General features: G+C 45.8%; 1 protein-coding gene across 1 annotated transcript; it reads right to left on the reverse strand.

Moving 5' to 3' along the window:
• Positions 1-2,402: 2,402 nt before the first annotated feature.
• Positions 2,403-8,373, reverse strand: rack1 (receptor for activated C kinase 1). The gene is made up of 8 exons (XM_085995562.1): positions 8,158-8,373; positions 6,902-7,073; positions 6,501-6,648; positions 5,295-5,390; positions 4,243-4,353; positions 3,750-3,890; positions 2,942-3,052; positions 2,403-2,546 (listed from the first exon to the last, which is right to left on the reverse strand). The coding sequence occupies exons 1-8, from the start codon at positions 8,264-8,266 to the stop codon at positions 2,481-2,483; spliced, it is 954 nt and encodes a 317-aa protein (XP_085851688.1). The 5' UTR covers positions 8,267-8,373; the 3' UTR covers positions 2,403-2,480.
• Positions 8,374-16,852: the final 8,479 nt, after the last annotated feature.

The following is a 16,852-nucleotide window of genomic DNA, read 5'->3' on the forward strand; positions in this document are numbered from 1 at the left end:
CTTCCGAAAATCCATGTAGACAACATCCATTGCAGTCCCTTTATCGATCCTCCGTTACTTCATCAAAAAATTCAATTAGTCAAACATGATCTGCATTTAACAAATCTGTGTTGGCTCTCCTTACTTAGCTTAAACCTCTCCCAGTGCCTGTTAATTTTTTCCTCGATTATTGTTTCAAGCAAGAGAACAATCCAGAATCATTTAGACAGGTGGGGGGCTGTAGCAGCTAAGGTGTAAGGAAATGACCAAACCAACAACCTGGCTTCCTACTGTGTACAGAACCTCAGGGTTTAGGGTTGGCCCCTATAGATCAGAAACGGCACACCGGTTTCTTTCATAGTCCATCCTAGGTAACCGGATCTCAGCTAGAGGTGCAGTTCCTTCAGAATGTCTTGTGTGAGCAAGGGGGGTGGGGGAGAAATCAAACTTACTGCTCTTACTGGAAAACGGTCATTACAACCAAGCCTGTTAATGGTGCAATAAGCTTGGCAACACTTGGGAAACATACCTTAACTATACTCTATTACAATTTGACACCTACAGGACAAGGCCAATTGAAATGCAAGTATTTAAATTAAAACCTTCCAATTGCAAGTGAATTACAAATGTTGGTATAGTATCAGATATTTTTAAATTACTTTCACTTCAGGTTGGCCATGGAGAGAGTAGCTGTGGAAAATGTCAAGATGACAACAGCTGCTCAGTAGGTCACATGTTGCAAGGCCTGACAAAGTGCCCAAGTGAGTCATATTCAGCCTCCACTGTGCTCCTGGGAGGTATCGGCAGTAAATAATGTAGAAGATCAAATTTACAGTCCTTCATACAAACATAACACATCCCAATTCTTACCATGTATTTTGATTGCCATAAAGCAGGTTAGTGAATGTAGCAACCACAGGCCAAGAAACTATACAGGTTTTACTGCGCAGCTTTTCATGAATGTACAAAGGGCAATTTTCATAAATGGATTTAAAGTACAAGCTCTGTCCTAAAGACTAAAAGGGACACTTTCCTGAAGCATTATGAAACCAACATGTGAACTTACAACACAAAAAAAATATCCCACTGGAAACAGAGCCTTCCTCAAATGAACAACCTGCATCTACTTCTGCTCTCCACAGATGCTAACTGACCATGTGTGTATTTCTAGCATTTTCTGTTAGATTTCCAACAGGCACAGCATTTTGCTTTATAAATGTAAATTTACTCCACTCCATTTATTAGATACCATGTCTCCTGGCCAGTTTTGTCACATACTACTCCACCCAGTTCCTGAGCAAGAACAGATCCAGCAGCACTTTTAAAACCAACTTTTAAAAAATAGTTTTTGGTGCCCATACAGACTGAGAATATCACTGCGGAGGCATGGAACAATTTCAGCCACCTATTGGCACAAAACAGAACAAGCTATATAGGGAATGATCAGCTACAGAGTGGAGCTTTCTGTTCTAACCCAATGACCTGCTAGACCTAACCTCAGATAAAGAGTGACAAATCCAGCCCACCCCACAAGGCATATTAGTGAAAACTTCATGTTAAGAGTCATAAAAGGAAAGGAAAATATGTGCATTTATAAACCAAAGTATAGCCACTGTTGTAATGTTGGGAATGCAGCAAGCATTTTGCATAGACAAAGGTCCCACAAAGAGCAATGAGAAACATGACCAAATACAGGAAACTCTCTTAACCAGCACCTAAATAACCAGAAACCTCTTAACCAGCAAAATTCAGGAGTAGGTTCAGATAAGTTTTACTTCATATTAGTGGCAGTTCCTGGATCTGTGGCTGTGTAACTGCACTTGTTGCTAAGCAACAGGGACGCTTGGTCTGTGGCCGGAGTTCCTACACATGTTGCTAAGCAACAGGGAAGCCTGGATTTGTTGCTGGGTACAGAGCTCTCGTACCTTTTAACTATACCTTTCTGTAATCCGGACTTTTTGATAAACCGGCACCACGCTGGTCCCGTTGGTGCCAGATAATAAAGAGTTTCCTGTATTGTGATGTTGGTTTGAGGGATAACTATTTTCCAGAACACGAGGAGAACTCTACTGCTCTTTAAATAGTGCCATGGGATCTTAACATCCACCAGAGGATTAACATCTCATCCAAAAGTGTCAGCATGGATTATGTGCTCTGAAATGGGGCTTAAACACAACTGTCTGACTCAGGTGAATGCGCTACCACTGAGCCAAACTATAGCCATTCAGAACCAGGAGACGACCATCCAATTTGATTTAACAATCTGTACAACCATTGCACAATTAAATAATGCAGTAAGTCAGGGTTCATGTATACACACTTTTGTAGCATACAACTGGTAAAGTCACACCATATAGCAGAACGGTGTTTAGAGCAGTCAATCACTCTGGAAATCAGGAATCCAAAAGGGATCTCTACACAGATTAAGTTGAAAACAGCAATATTTTATTTCAGATCAGCCCGAACAAGTAAAGGTTCTCTATCTTCTTGCAAGAAACACTTCATCTTGTTCCAATGGTGACCTGCCACACTCTGATGAGGTTATCTGTGTAGCCAGCAAACAATGTCTGGGGGGGAAATACAAGAGGTCAGCATTTAATTGCATTAATATGGCAGTTTATTTTTCAAATAGCAAACTAATTTAAGCAGTCTTCAATCCAGCCACCACTGGGATTCCAGATTTGCAAACTGGCAGCTAAAACAAGTCACAGCAACCAAAATTACTTAAGATTACGGCTCTTTAGCCATTAATATGTATTACTTGTGTAACTCTTGGCTGCACAGCACTAATTTACAACAGCCACATACATTTCACAATTACCATGATAGAAAATTATAGTCCATTATCCCTCATATTTGCAGGACTTGTAATCATCCCCATAAGGGTCAGATATTTACGTGAATGAATATAATCATCGGGATACTGGTCATATTTGAAGTAATATTCCAAGTGAAAAGGTACCTGTCCATCTGCAGACCAAGCCAGGCATGTGCACTGAGGAGGCTCCGCTTTACTGCTGGTGCTAATTACTTCCTGTCGCAGTTCATCCACTATAATTTTTCCTTCCAGGTCCTGTGAACGATTCATAAATACACATTTTAAATTCACTACTACTACCACCACCACCTACAATACAAAACCATTTCAAGAAAATGTGCACATATTGGGAAAGGCTCAGTTAATGGGGAATATGGCTTTAAGCAAATATAATGTGTGTTTAACAATAGCATTGGTATTCTTCTTAAAATAAAGCCGCCCAATTGTCCCAAAAGCACTGTTGACCAACCAGTGGGCAATTACAGCAAAACAAGGGATCATTTCCCACCCTGTTCTTTCAAACAGGTGATAGAAGAAAAACAAGTGCCACGCTACAATACCATCACATGCTATGGATTTGCATCTAACTCTCAATATATATATTTTTATAATTACAAAAAATGACAATTATCAGATGCAGACTATGAATGAGACAACAGCACCAAGTATAGTCCTTTTCAAATCTTCAGACCACAAAACGAGAAATCAGCCAGTAAAATAGAACTGAGCTGCCTGGGTTGGCACATGGACCACTGTCTGGACAGCCAGAGGTAGATATAGAAATGAGAAAAAACTTTTTAACCAAATGCTTTAATGTGCAGTGTCATTCTGTGCATCTAAAAACATCATACACTTCAGGGATTTGCTCTAAATCAGTGAAGAGTGAACTGCTTCAAGCTTCCAGTGTTTGGAAGAAAACCCCAGCTCAACCTAAAAATGCTAGCATACTTACCCAGATCTTAATGCTTGGACCAGTGGCAGCACAGAGCCAATACCTATTGGGGCTAAAGCACAAGGCATTGATGATGTCACCGCCATCCAAAGTGTAGAGATGTTTGCCCTCATTGAGATCCCACAACATGGCCTGACCGTCCTACACAACAGAAAACAACCAAATACCATTACCACATATTGAAGAAAAAGTTTGACAGACAATCCAACTGGTTCCTCACTGCTGAAAAAACGTTACCCGCAAGAACTTTTTTGCTTTGGTTTTTAAAATGTTTCACCTTTTAAACCAAAAAACACAGAATAGTAGTCTGAAAATATTGGGACAACAGCAGAATAAAAAAATGCCAGAAATCAGACTTCATGTGCACAGATGGCTCAATTAAAAGCTTTTGAAAATGTCCCTTTCTTTAAAGGTGATTAGCCATCTAATCCAACAAATTAGAAACATCTACTTTCCCTGTTAATAGTAAGCATGCAAAGCCACGGTGATCTACCTTGCCTCCAGAAGCACACAGGGACCCATCGGGGGAAACAGTAACAGTGTTCAGATAGCCAGGATGCCCAATGTGATTGGTTTTCAGTTTGCAGTTGGCAAGGTTCCAAACCTGGAACAGCAATGACAGAACATTTAAACACTTTTGTCTTTATCGAGTGTAGATTTTAAAGTAACACAAGAACTCAAAAGCATATACTTCAAAAAGAAAGCTCCAAATTCCAGCCTGGATAAAAAGAAAAAATTAAAGCTGAAAATACTCAGCATCTGGGAAGAGAAACCCCTTCAGGTGTAGGTTCATCAGTGAAAAACTAGATGTTAAGCAAGCCCCTTGATAGGATTAAATAAAACAAGGGGAGCAGGTAGGAGAATTGAACAGAAAAATCATGTATACTAACCACATCACATGTGGTAGTTAATGGTTTGTCTGCAAGTAATTCGCTCACAAAACTGGCAGTTAATATATAAAAATCAGTGAAACGGTATTGGAAAAAACAAGATGTGTGAAAATAACATGCCAAATAACAAACAAAAAAGACAGAAAAGGGCAAGAGGAAGACAGCTTTGGTGTGAAATTATTTACGTCAATGTCTAGACCAGAGCACTACAAAATATGGAGCAGAAAGAGACACTTTTTCTGAATAGTGCATTGAGTCTACCTGGATAGAGAAGTATACTGAAGCAGTGATCCACATGGTCACACTCTTGTCACAAAGGAAATATTCTGCTAAGCAGCCACTCAAATATAAAAAAAACTGCATTGTGCAGGGAATATAACTGTTAGTGGCAATAATTAAGATGTAGTAGCAGAAACTAGCAGTATGGTCAGAGAACCAGGGTGACCCTGTTCTCTAAGTGAGTGATGGTATGGAAATGAAGCAGGTGCACTGAACAGCTTTGTTGATCACAAATGAGGAGAAACCACTGCCTCCAACAAATCAGCACATCAGATTTGCTTCTGCCCCCTTTGTTTTCAATCCTATAACAAACTCCTAGTCTGACAAGAGTCTACACCCACCCACCAATTATAATCTATATCTGCCACATTCTTACCTTAACTAGTTTATCCCAGCCACAGGATACAATGATGGGGTTGCTGCTATTTGGCGAGAAACGAACACAAGAAACCCACTCAGTGTGGCATTCATCCTACAAAAAAAATTGCCGTGGATAAAGTTATGCAAAATTTAGCAACGGCGCACTAATACAATTTAGATTCACCATTCTGTCACTTTCCCCATTTCACAATTCTCCATGTCATCGCACCAGAAATTAAGTAGTCAATAATTCAGAGGTCAACCAAGCTTCAAATGCCAGTAGCAGGTACTGCCCCCTTACCATTTTCTCATTTGTCAATCTTAAAAGCAGAGCCTCATTAACAGGTAAAGTACTAATTACTGGAGAATCGCATCAGAGACGCTCCTGTATGTTAATTTAAGGCAGCAAGTAATTTAAGGCAGCAAGTAGCTGAGACAATGAGGCAACCCAACAGATACAAACTACTTTGCCGAGCTCGAGAAAGATCAGCCATTGGTACTTTCTCTTCTACATCATCTCCCCACTGCACAGTAACCATACTTCAATACTTTGTTGTTTCATTGAAATATCAGGTTAAAACAGAAACTGACCATGACACAACTAAGTTAAACCCTGCATTTACAACATTAAAATTAGTAGATTGGATGTAGTTAAATTTGACAAAAATATGAACTGCAACATGGCTGACACCCAAGTAAACATATCTATTTATATGGCACACATGCTTCTATAATAACTTGTGCTCTCAGTAGGCTTCTTTAACATATTGGTATCAACATGCTTTGACATTGTGCCAATACACTGTGCATCCAATTTGCTGCACCACATACCATTGCCAATTGGTATTTCAACGTTACAATATAACACTCCCTTCAGACACAACCCAAGGATAAAATAATCGTACTGATGAGTGTTTTCAATTCAGGTGGACATATATAGTCATTGCTCATTATATCAGACTCAAAATTAACTCACTTCCCAGCACAAGACAAAGAATGCATTCAAATGCAGATGATCAATTGCAGGTTCTTGTTAAAGTTACATTTAAGATGTATTTAAATAGGCTATATTTTTGGTTGGCATTATCAGCAGTTTCTGCTGTCTGGGGATTTTGCAGCTAAAATATCAAATTATGTGGTGACAAAGTGAGTTAACCATTTTTCCTACATAGCACAGTAGTTATGCTAGGAATCGTAAAATTCACAGCCTCAGGAAAGTTACCTGGATTGTGTATTTGCAAACTCCCAGGGTGTTCCACAATTTTACAGTCTTGTCACGGGAACCAGACACTATTTGGCGATTATCTGCTGAAAAGGCAACACTCAGTACATCCTTGGTGTGACCTACAAATCGGCGGGTAGTTGAACCTCTGGAAGAGTAATAAAGTTGACCTCTCATCAATGAATCCAGCAAGTTGTGGAAAAACATACAGTGTCATTTATTGCATTGAATAGCAAATATTCAATAATCTCATTAATGTTTTTGGACCAATATTTTTTTTTTTTTTATATAAAAAGATCCTGCAATTAATATCAATGGCATTTAAAATGTACTCAACATATTAAGCTGCCATTACTTACAAATCTGATTATCTTAAAATAGTGAATTATCTACATTCTTACGTTGTCAAATCCCAAAGTCGCAGGGTTCCATCCCAGGAGCCGGAAAGGGCAAACTGACCATCAGAAGAAATTACTACATCACTAATAAAGTGAGAGTGGCCACAGAGGGAACGCTGAGGGACACCATAGCTGGTCTCATCCCTAGTTAGCTTCCACATGATGATAGTTTTATCTGAAAAAAAAAGAAATAAAACCTTTAGAACAGTGAATCCAGATGGACTGAAGCTGCAGTTACTTATCTATAGCTTCCAATCAGAGTTTGATGAAGTCATCTTCCAGCTAGTCCACCCAGTATGGCATCAACTAATACAATAGCAAAATACTGCAGATGCTGGAAATCCAAAACAACAGAAAACGCTAGAAAAACTCAGCAGGCCAGGCAGCATCGGTGGAGAGAGAAACAGAGTTAACGTTTCAGGTCGAAGACCTTGACAAATGTAGTTTAAAGTTAGTTTATTTTATATTAAAATGGCTCATCTTTTGTTCAAAATCTAGTAAATCTGCTAAATAAAAAAGGTATAGCAGTCAATTCTGATAGTAAAACGTCCCATGGAGCGATTATCAAAGTTAAAAACACAAGTTGTTTACCCGTTCAACGAGTGGGATTGAAATAAACGATCGCTTTGGAAGAATCTGAACCCAAAACGTTAACTGGTCTGTGAAGAGAACTGCCTAGCTGTTTCCAACATTGTGTGTTTTTGTTTAGATTTCCAACACCTGCGGTTTTTTGTCCATGTTTCCCTTTAGCTCAAAAACTTTAAATTAGCTGCCCCGTTTCCTACATGACAACAGTTACTACACTGCCAAAAGAAAGGAATTACTTGGCTGTAAAGCGCTTTGGGACAACCTGAGGTCTTGAAAAGCGCTAATTAACTGCAAGTTATTTATTTCGAATAAAGATCACTGCATAATATCAAGCCCATCATCTTGCGACTTTTTTTGGCTGCCCTGATTTATTCACAATGCAGCTTTCAAAAAATCCGTCTTGTGCTCTGCAACAATTCACATCTGCTATTTGCCGACACGGAGCCAAGCCTCTACCTCACGTAACCTGCACCGGCAGATGTCTACGTGTAACCCGCGTCTACTCCGGGCCGGGCCGTCAGCAACTCGAAAGTTAAACAAGATGCGATTGAGGGAGATGCAACAGAAGTTATACATAGCGCCAGGGAAAAAAAGGCTGCTCTGCCCGGCCACAGTGGCAACACCCGCGGGCTGGATTCCTGCCCTTCCCGCCCCCTCCCCCACCCCCGTACCTCGGGACGCTGACAGAATCATGTCGGGAAACTGCGGAGTTGTCGCGATTTGTGTCACCCAGCCATTGTGGCCCTTCAGGGTCCCGCGGAGGGTCATTTGTTCCGTCATTCTGACTGGAGTGCGGCCGTCCTGGAGTCCGATGGAAGTGGATTGCGGCGAGCAGTCGGCCTCACCAGACCGCACTTCTCCAGAGCCACAGAGAAAGAGGAAACGCTCACCGCCACGCCCGGATATGACGTTTCAGACGCAAACAACACTGGGTAATGTTCCAAGATGGCTCCGTCGCCATGGCGACCACTCACTGCCTCCATGGAGAACAGAAAATGCTGGAAAAACTCAGCAGGCCAGGCAACATCCGTGGAGAGAAAATAGAGTCAACGTTTTGGGTGAAAACCCTTTGTCAAGACTAAAAAAGCACAGGAAATGAAATAAAGAGGCTAGGCTGGGAGAGAACAAAAGAGAAGTGAAGAGACATTAAGAGGTATTCAAAACGAGACGAGATGGTGATAGGGGACTAGTGGAGACAAAAGACGGCTCTAGATTAGGTGTGAAATGTGCTGGCAGAATGGGAGACAGCTGCCATGTGGGAGAGAGAAAAAAAAAGGAAGGGGGGGTGTGGGGGGAAAGGCCAAAACAAAGGTGTGGATAAAAAATATAAGTAAAAATGTAATAGGGGCCGAGGTTATGATCTGAAATTGTTGAACTCGATATTGAGTCCGGAAGGCTGTAAAGTGCCTAATCGGAAGAGTTTACGGTGAGCTTCCGTGGAACAATGCAAGAGGCCGAGGACAGTGAGGTCCGAGTGGGAATGGGGCAGTGAATTAAAAGGACAGGCAACCGGAAGCTCAGGGTCATCCTTACGGACTGAACGGCGGTGTTCCGCAAAGCGGTCACCCAATCTGCGTCTGGTCTCCCCAATGTAGAGGAGACCACATCGTGAGCAGCGAATACAGTATACTAGATTGCAAGAAGTACAAGTAAATCGCTGTTTCACCTGGAAGGGGTGTTTGGGGCCCTGGACAATGGGAAGGGGGGAGGTATAAGGGCAGGTGTTACATCTCCTGCACTTGCACAGGAAGGTGCCAGGCGAAGGGGAAGGGGTGCTGGGGGTGATAGAGGAGTGGACTAGGGTGTCTCGGAGGGAGCGGTCCCTACGGAATGCTGAAAGGGGAGGGGAGGGGAAGATGCATTTGGTGGTGGGATCACTTTGGAGGTGGCGGAAATGGCAGAGGATGATCCGTTGAATGTGGAGGCTGGTGGGGTGAAAGGTGAGGACGAGGGGAACCCTAGCGTGGTTCTGGGAGGGAGGGGCAGGGGTGAGGGCAAAAGTGCGGGAGATAGAACGGACATGGTTGAGGGCCGTGTATCGCCTCCATGGAGAGTGTTGACTGCTGCAGCGTACGATAGAGCCGCAAATGTCTATCACAGGGGCTGGCCTGCCCATGCTCAATCCGAGGTTGCCACTCTGTTACCACCAATCCTTCTGCTCGGAGCCATCGATTCTCTTCAGTTATCTTACAACCTGAGTCGTATCGCCTGGTAACAGTGACAAGAAGACGCACTTTCAACCACCCACCCATCAGAAATCACTTGGAAGTAGGTGACCGAACAAGGGGACTAGAGAGTTAAAGAATAGCGTTGATGCTGTAGGATTCTCAAAATTCCCACATTTCCCAAGTTATTAATAAGGGACCCGGAAGGACAAGTTATTAATAAGGGTACCCTAAAGGGAATGGCTTTTGGACTTTATGGCAAAACCTGCAAGGTTAAAGCAGGACCCTGCAAACAGTATGTCAAGTTCAAAACCTTAAAACCTGACATGCCTAGGCCTGTGGGAGACAGCTTTGATTTGTTATTTTGAAACCAGACAACTGGATGAGACTGAATACGCATTCTTCCCTTTAAAACAAATCAACTCAGGAAAAGACTTAATCTTGCACAAACTTAAAGCCCATCAAACCGCTGCATAAATAATCATTTACAGTTCGAACTGGCTACCAAGCCAGGAAGACACTGATTAACATTATGTATAACAAAATGCCTAAGACATTAAAAGCCGTTTAGCAGCGAGACAACTGCCCAAAAACCAGTTAAGGTGAATGGCTATGATCACCTTAACGAGCCCGCCAAAAATTGGACAAAGAACTAACCCTGATTTGGTGTGCAGATAACGAACTCAAAAACAGTATAATTGTAGGCCCACCGGTAACCAAAGGCGCTAGCTATCGACACGACACCAGAAGGGGCCAAGTGAAGCCAACAGGAAGGCTTACACAACATCACGGCGAGGGGGCACGGTGGGGCAGGCTCGACCGAAGATGACTAGGCCGCAACCGCAGCCTTACACGAGGACCGACCACGAGCACCGCGGTAACAGAGAGGGCCGGGTAAGCCATACCTTCAGATCATTACCACTACACAGGTAATGATCTAGGCCACCGCGACCGAGCCGACACCGAAGACCGCCAACCGACCCCCAGCCGCCACAAAACCCGACAACCAGACCACCACCGGAAGAACAAAACCCGAAGTTTTCCACCCTACTGTGGTAAACCACTGTTTGTATTCCACTGTGTACATGCCTGGACATGCCTCGGCTGACTCCTCCCACAAGTCCTAGTATAAAGGTGACTGCTCCCCAGCCCTTTGTATTTCTGGACCGGTCGACCACTCGAGGCAGACCTTCATTCTTTTGTTAATAAAAGCCTTTAGTTACTCTCTTAACTCTCAGTCTTTTATGAGTAATTGATAGCGCATCAATTTTATCAACAAAATTTTTATAATGGAGAAGATCCTCACACCAGCATGCCTGGACTTAGATCATCGGGAGGCGGACTCATCCACCAAGTTTACTCACTGGCTTAAGTGTTTCGAAAAATTCCTGACCGCCTCCGCAGCAATCAAATCGGACGAGGACAAACTGGATGTCCTGACCTCCAAAGTGAACCACCGAGTGTACTCGGTCATCCAAGACGCGACCTCGTACGCGGACGCTATCAAGCTCCTCAAGGACCAGTACACGCGCCCAGTGAACGAAGTGTACGCCAGGCACCTTCTGGGGAGTCGTAAACAACAACCTGGGGAATCGACCGTGGAATACCTTCAGGCACTGTCTGTGCTTGGCCGGGCCTGTGGTTGTAAGGATGTAAAGGTCACCGTGTACACAGAGGAACTTATCCGGGACGCTTTTGTAGCGGGCCACAGATCCAATTACACCCGACAGCGACTGTTGGAGCAGAGTGACCTCGACCTCAACAAGGCCTCTGAACTCGCACTATCATTGGATGCAGCCTACCGGGGCATGGATGCCTACTCCTCTGCACCATGGACGCCGCGGGGAATGACAGCCTGGGACACGGTAGGACCGCCTCATAGCGCCGTGCCACCCCAGCAACGGCCCAACTACCGCAGCAGTGTCCCAAGGCCAGACAGCAGTGCCCCAAGGCCAGAAATGCTACTTCTGTGGCCAGGCAAAACACCCCAGAGCGCGCTGCCCGGCGAAAAACGCGATCTGCTCGGGCTGCGGGAAGAAGGGACACTACGCTAATGTCTGCAGGGCCAAAGCCACCCCGAACCCCAGCAGCGTCGCGTGTGGGCCATGCGGGCCGCCATCTTGGGCCTCCCTGGCCATGTGCGAACCACCGGTACAGCAGCCATTTTGGACGCCTCCAGCCACATGGGGATCATGGACGCCGCCATCTTGGATGACAGCCGGAACGCAGCAGGCCCCCAACACCGCCTCATCTGATACCCGCAGCGACACACCGACCCCTACGCTGGCATCCGTTACACTGGACCAAGCGAGACCGCACCAGCTGGCCAGTTCCACAATGGACATTAAGGTAAATGGCCACGATACAATCTGCCTTTTTGACTCTGGGAGCACGGAGAGCTTCATCCACCCCGACACGGTGCGGCGTTGCTCTCTCCCAGTCCTGCCTGCGCATCAGCGGATTTCTATGGCCTCCGAGTCCCAGTCGGCGGACATCGGCGGCTACTGCGTAGTGACACTCGTAGTAGACGGGACCGTGTACGATCATTTTAAACTTCTGGTCCTGCCCGACCTCTGCGCTGCCGTCCTGCTGGGGTTAGATTTTCAGTGCCACCTTAAAAGTGTTACGATGGCGTACGGTGGACCCCTACCCCCACTCACAGTCCGCAGCCAGCAGCTCCCAAATTGCCCGCCGCGCACCAGGTGCAACCTCTCCACACTCAGAGTCACCCCCCCCCCCACTGTTTGCTAACCTCACCCCCGACTGTAAGCCCATCGCCACAAAGAGCAGGCGATACAGTGCCGGGGACAGGGTTTTCATTAAAACCGAAGTGGAGCGGCTCCTGAAGGAAGGGATTATTGAGGGCAGCACCAGCCCCTGGCGAGCCCAGGTTGTGGTCGTTAAGACCGGCGAGAAGCAGCGCCTGGTCATCGACTACAGCCAGACAATAAATCGCTACACCCTGCTGGACGCCTACCCACTCCCCCGCATAGCTGATATGGTCAACCAGATCGCGCAGTACCGCGTCTTCTCGACCATTGACCTGAAATCAGCGTACCACCAGCTCCCTATCCGCCCTGAGGACCGCCAGTATACTGCCTTTGAGGCAAACGGCCGCCTCTACCACTTCCTTAGGGTTCCCTTTGGCGTCACCAACGGGGTCTCCGTCTTCCAAAGGGAGATGGACCGGATGGTAGATCAAAATGCGTTGCAGGCCACTTTCCCATATCTGGACAATGTGACCATCTGCGGCCGTGACTTGCAGGACCATGACGCAAACCTCGAAAAATTCCTCCGCACCGCCCAACTCCTGAACCTGACATATAACAAGGAGAAGTGCATATTCCGCACAAACCGCCTCGCCATCCTTGGCTGTGTTGTGGAACACGGAGTCATCGGCCCCGACCCCGACCGGATGCGTCCCCTTATGGAACTCCCACTGCCCCACTGCCTCAAGGCCCTGAAGAGGTGCCTAGGGTTTTTCTCCTATTATGCCCAGTGGGTCCCCTACTATGCGGACAAGGCCCATCCGCTGATCAAGTCCACCTCTTTTCCCTTGACGGCAGAGGCCCGCTTAGCCTTCCACCGTATCAAGGAAGACATTGCCAAAGCCACCATGCACGCAGTGGACGAATCCATCCCCTTCCAGGTGGAAAGCGACGCGTCCGACTTTGCCCTGGCCGCTACCCTCAATCAGGCGGGGAGACCCGTGGCCTTCTTTTCACGAACCCTCCAAGGCCCGGAGACCAGACACTCCGCTGTTGAGAAGGAGGCCCAGGCGATTGTGGAGGCTGTGCGTCATTGGAGGCACTACCTGGCCGGAAAACGATTTACCCTGCTCACTGACCAACGTTCAGTTGCTTTCATGTTTAACAACAAGCAGAGGGGCAAAATCAAAAATGACAAGATCTTGAGGTGGAGAATCGAACTTTCCACCTACAATTACGAGATCTTGTACCGGCCCGGGAAGCTCAATGAACCCCCGGATGCGCTATCGCGTGGCACCTGAGCCAGCGCGCAGATCGATTGACTGCGGGCCCTCCACAATGACCTCTGCCACCCGGGGGTCACCAGGTTCTTCCACTTCATCAAGGCCCGCAACCTGCCTTACTCTATTGAGGAGGTCAGGACCATGACCAGGAACTGCCAAGTCTGCGCTGAGTGCAAACCGCACTTTTATAGACCAGACAGGGCCCACCTGATAAAAGCCACTCGCCCCTTCGAGCGCCTGAGCGTTGATTTTAAAGGGCCTCTCCCCTCCTCCGACCGCAATGTGTACTTCCTCAATATTATTGATGAGTACTCCCGTTTCCCGTTCGCCATCCCCTGCCACGGTCATTAAATGTCTGAACGACCTCTTCACCCTGTTCGGTTTCCCCAGCTATATCCATAGCGACCGGGGCTCATCGTTTATGAGCGACGAACTCCGTCAGTACCTGCTAACTAGGGGTATTGCCACAAGCAGGACCACCAGTTACAACCCCCGGGGGAACGGACAGGTGGAAAGAGAAAATGCGACAGTTTGGAAGGCCGCCCTGCTAGCCTTAAAGTCTAGGGGCCTTCCAACCTCCCGCTGGCAGGATGTGCTCCCCGATGCGCTCCACTCTATTCGGTCACTGCTCTGCACTGCCACTAATGCCACCCCTCATGAGAAAATGTTTGTCTTCCCAAGGAAGTCCACATCGGGGACATCGCTACCGCCATGGCTGACGTCCCCAGGGCCGGTCCTACTGAGAAGGCACGTGAGGACCCATAAAACGGACCCCCTGGTCGAGAGGGTCGACCTCCTCCACGCCAACCCCCAGTATGCTTACATTGCATAGCCGGACGGGCGGGAGGACACAGTCTCCATAAGAGACCTTGCACCCTCGGGGGCCGCAGTAACCCACTACTCACTACCACCCCCCCCAACGATCCGATATCCAGCCCCAGCAGACGGCAGGCCTGGGCCCCGCGACCTGCTCGACATCTACGAGGACGACACGCCTGTGCCACAGCCCACGCAGGACTCGACGCCGGAAGCTCCACTACCCCTGCCGTTGCCACGCCGATCACAGCGGCAGACAAGACCTCCGGAGAGACTCCAATACACTAACTTTTAATACACTTCACCCCGCCGGACTCAATTTTAAACAAGGGGTGAATGTGGTAAACCACTGTTTGTATTCCACTGTGTACATGCCTGGACATGCCTCGGCTGACTCCTCCCACAAGTCCTAGTATAAAGGTGACTGCTCCCCAGCCCTTTGTATTTCTGGACCGGTCGACCACTCGAGGCAGACCTTCATTCTTTTGTTAATAAAAGCCTTTAGTTACTCTCTTAACTCTCAGTCTTTTATGAGTAATTGATAGCGCATCACCTACAAACTAAAGTACCCAACAAAGACTTTATTCTCCCTATTTCTAACTAACAAAAGAGGGGACTCACCAGACAAATCCACAACCGCGCCCATACCGCATCTGCGGACTCCACCCAACTGAAGAACCTTCGCAGATTCTAAGACTGGGACCATGTGGCGACGGCAGGCCCCAAAGGACACAAAGAGCGAACCCCAAAAACGCAACCGGCTTAACTGACAGGATTTGAACTGTCAAGAAACCCCCATTGGTGAGTATAATCCCTGGCCCCTTTTTAGCACAATTTAGTTAGATATTGGGGGTGGGACAAGGGTAGGGGGATTATTAATGTGATTTTTCCTTCGTTGTGCCGTGTGTTCCCCATTCCTAATTAAGTGTACTCTTGAATGCCTGTAACCATTCCAGTAATCTAAGTGTAATTTTTCAATGTTATAATTTTATTGTGACTCTAATAAAACACAGTTTTCTTGCACCAAACCAGTTGTCTACTCCAATTTTGTATCGCAGCCTGTACCTAAGCCCGGGGTCTAGAACCTAAGGGGTGTGGGAGTGATTCGAACCGCTCAAAACAGTCAGAGGCAAAGCTGACTCCACACACCACCCCCTACAATGCCCATAAAATATCTTGACGAATGTAACTGAACAGAAAAAAAGACATGCATTTCTATAGCACCTTTTACATTGTTAGTATGAGAGCCTCTGTACACTGTTACATTGTAAGTGTAGGGGCCATTACATTGTTAGTTTAAGAGCCCCTGTACACTGTTATATTGTTAGTGTAAGGGGCTGTTACACTGTTGCATTAATAGTGTAAGGGACAGTTACACTGGGCAGGAGATTGAGAGGGGATTTGAGGAAAAACTTTTTCACGCAGGGAGTGGTTGGAATCTGGAACTCTGCCTGAAAGGGTGATCTAGAGGCAGAAACCCTCACAACATTCAAGAAGCATTTAGATGAGCACTTGAAACGCCATAGCATACAAGGCTACGGACCAAGTGCTGTAAAATGGGATTAGAATAGATTGGGATTAGAATAGATAGGGCTTGATGGCTGGCGCAGACTCGATGGGCCGAAGGGCCTCTTTCTGTGCTGTATAACTCTGACTATGACTCTATGACCACCGGACGTCCCAAACGCTTTACAGCCAATGAAGTACTTTTGAAGTGTAGTCATTGTTGTAATGTAGGAAACGCAGCAGCCAATTTGTACACAGCAAGCTCCCACAAACAGCAACGTGATAATGACAAGATAATCTATTTTAGTGATGTTGATTGAGGGATAAATATTGGCCAGGACAGGGGGATAATTCCTCTGCTCGTCTTCAAAATAGTGCCATAGGATTTAACATATTACCTGTGGTAACAGCTTTCATTGCATTTTTTCCAGGCCTTTGTGAAGCACCTTGGGATGTTTTTCTATGTTAAAGGCGCTATATAAATACAAGTTGTTGTTGAAAGGTCTCTAGTGAGGTCTCTGAAAAGGCTGCTGTATATTTTCACCATTTTCTGTTTCTAAACCTTCTGTGCCACGACCTACATGTTTGCTATGGATAATAAGCTTTTCACTTTCCATTGAAACACTTTAAATAAATTGATACGAGAAATTAAACGTTTTTTGTTTCACTGTTTTTAAATCAGAAAAGATATAAACATTAACAATTAAAAAAAAAACTATTTCAATAGACAAGAACTGACATTTAATTAATTGCTGAATTCTTGAGTGCTTTATTTGTTTTTCCTGGATAATATATACAGTTTATCTTCCTCTACATGGCAATGACTCCCGATCCTTCCAGGCTTTGATGTCTGATAAACAAGCTTGCATATCATGTTGTAAGATGTAT

This window comes from Somniosus microcephalus, chromosome 8 (assembly GCF_052327205.1).
Source record: "Somniosus microcephalus isolate GS21.2 chromosome 8, FLI_Smic_1.0, whole genome shotgun sequence".
NCBI classification, from domain to species: Eukaryota; Metazoa; Chordata; class Chondrichthyes; order Squaliformes; family Somniosidae; genus Somniosus; species Somniosus microcephalus.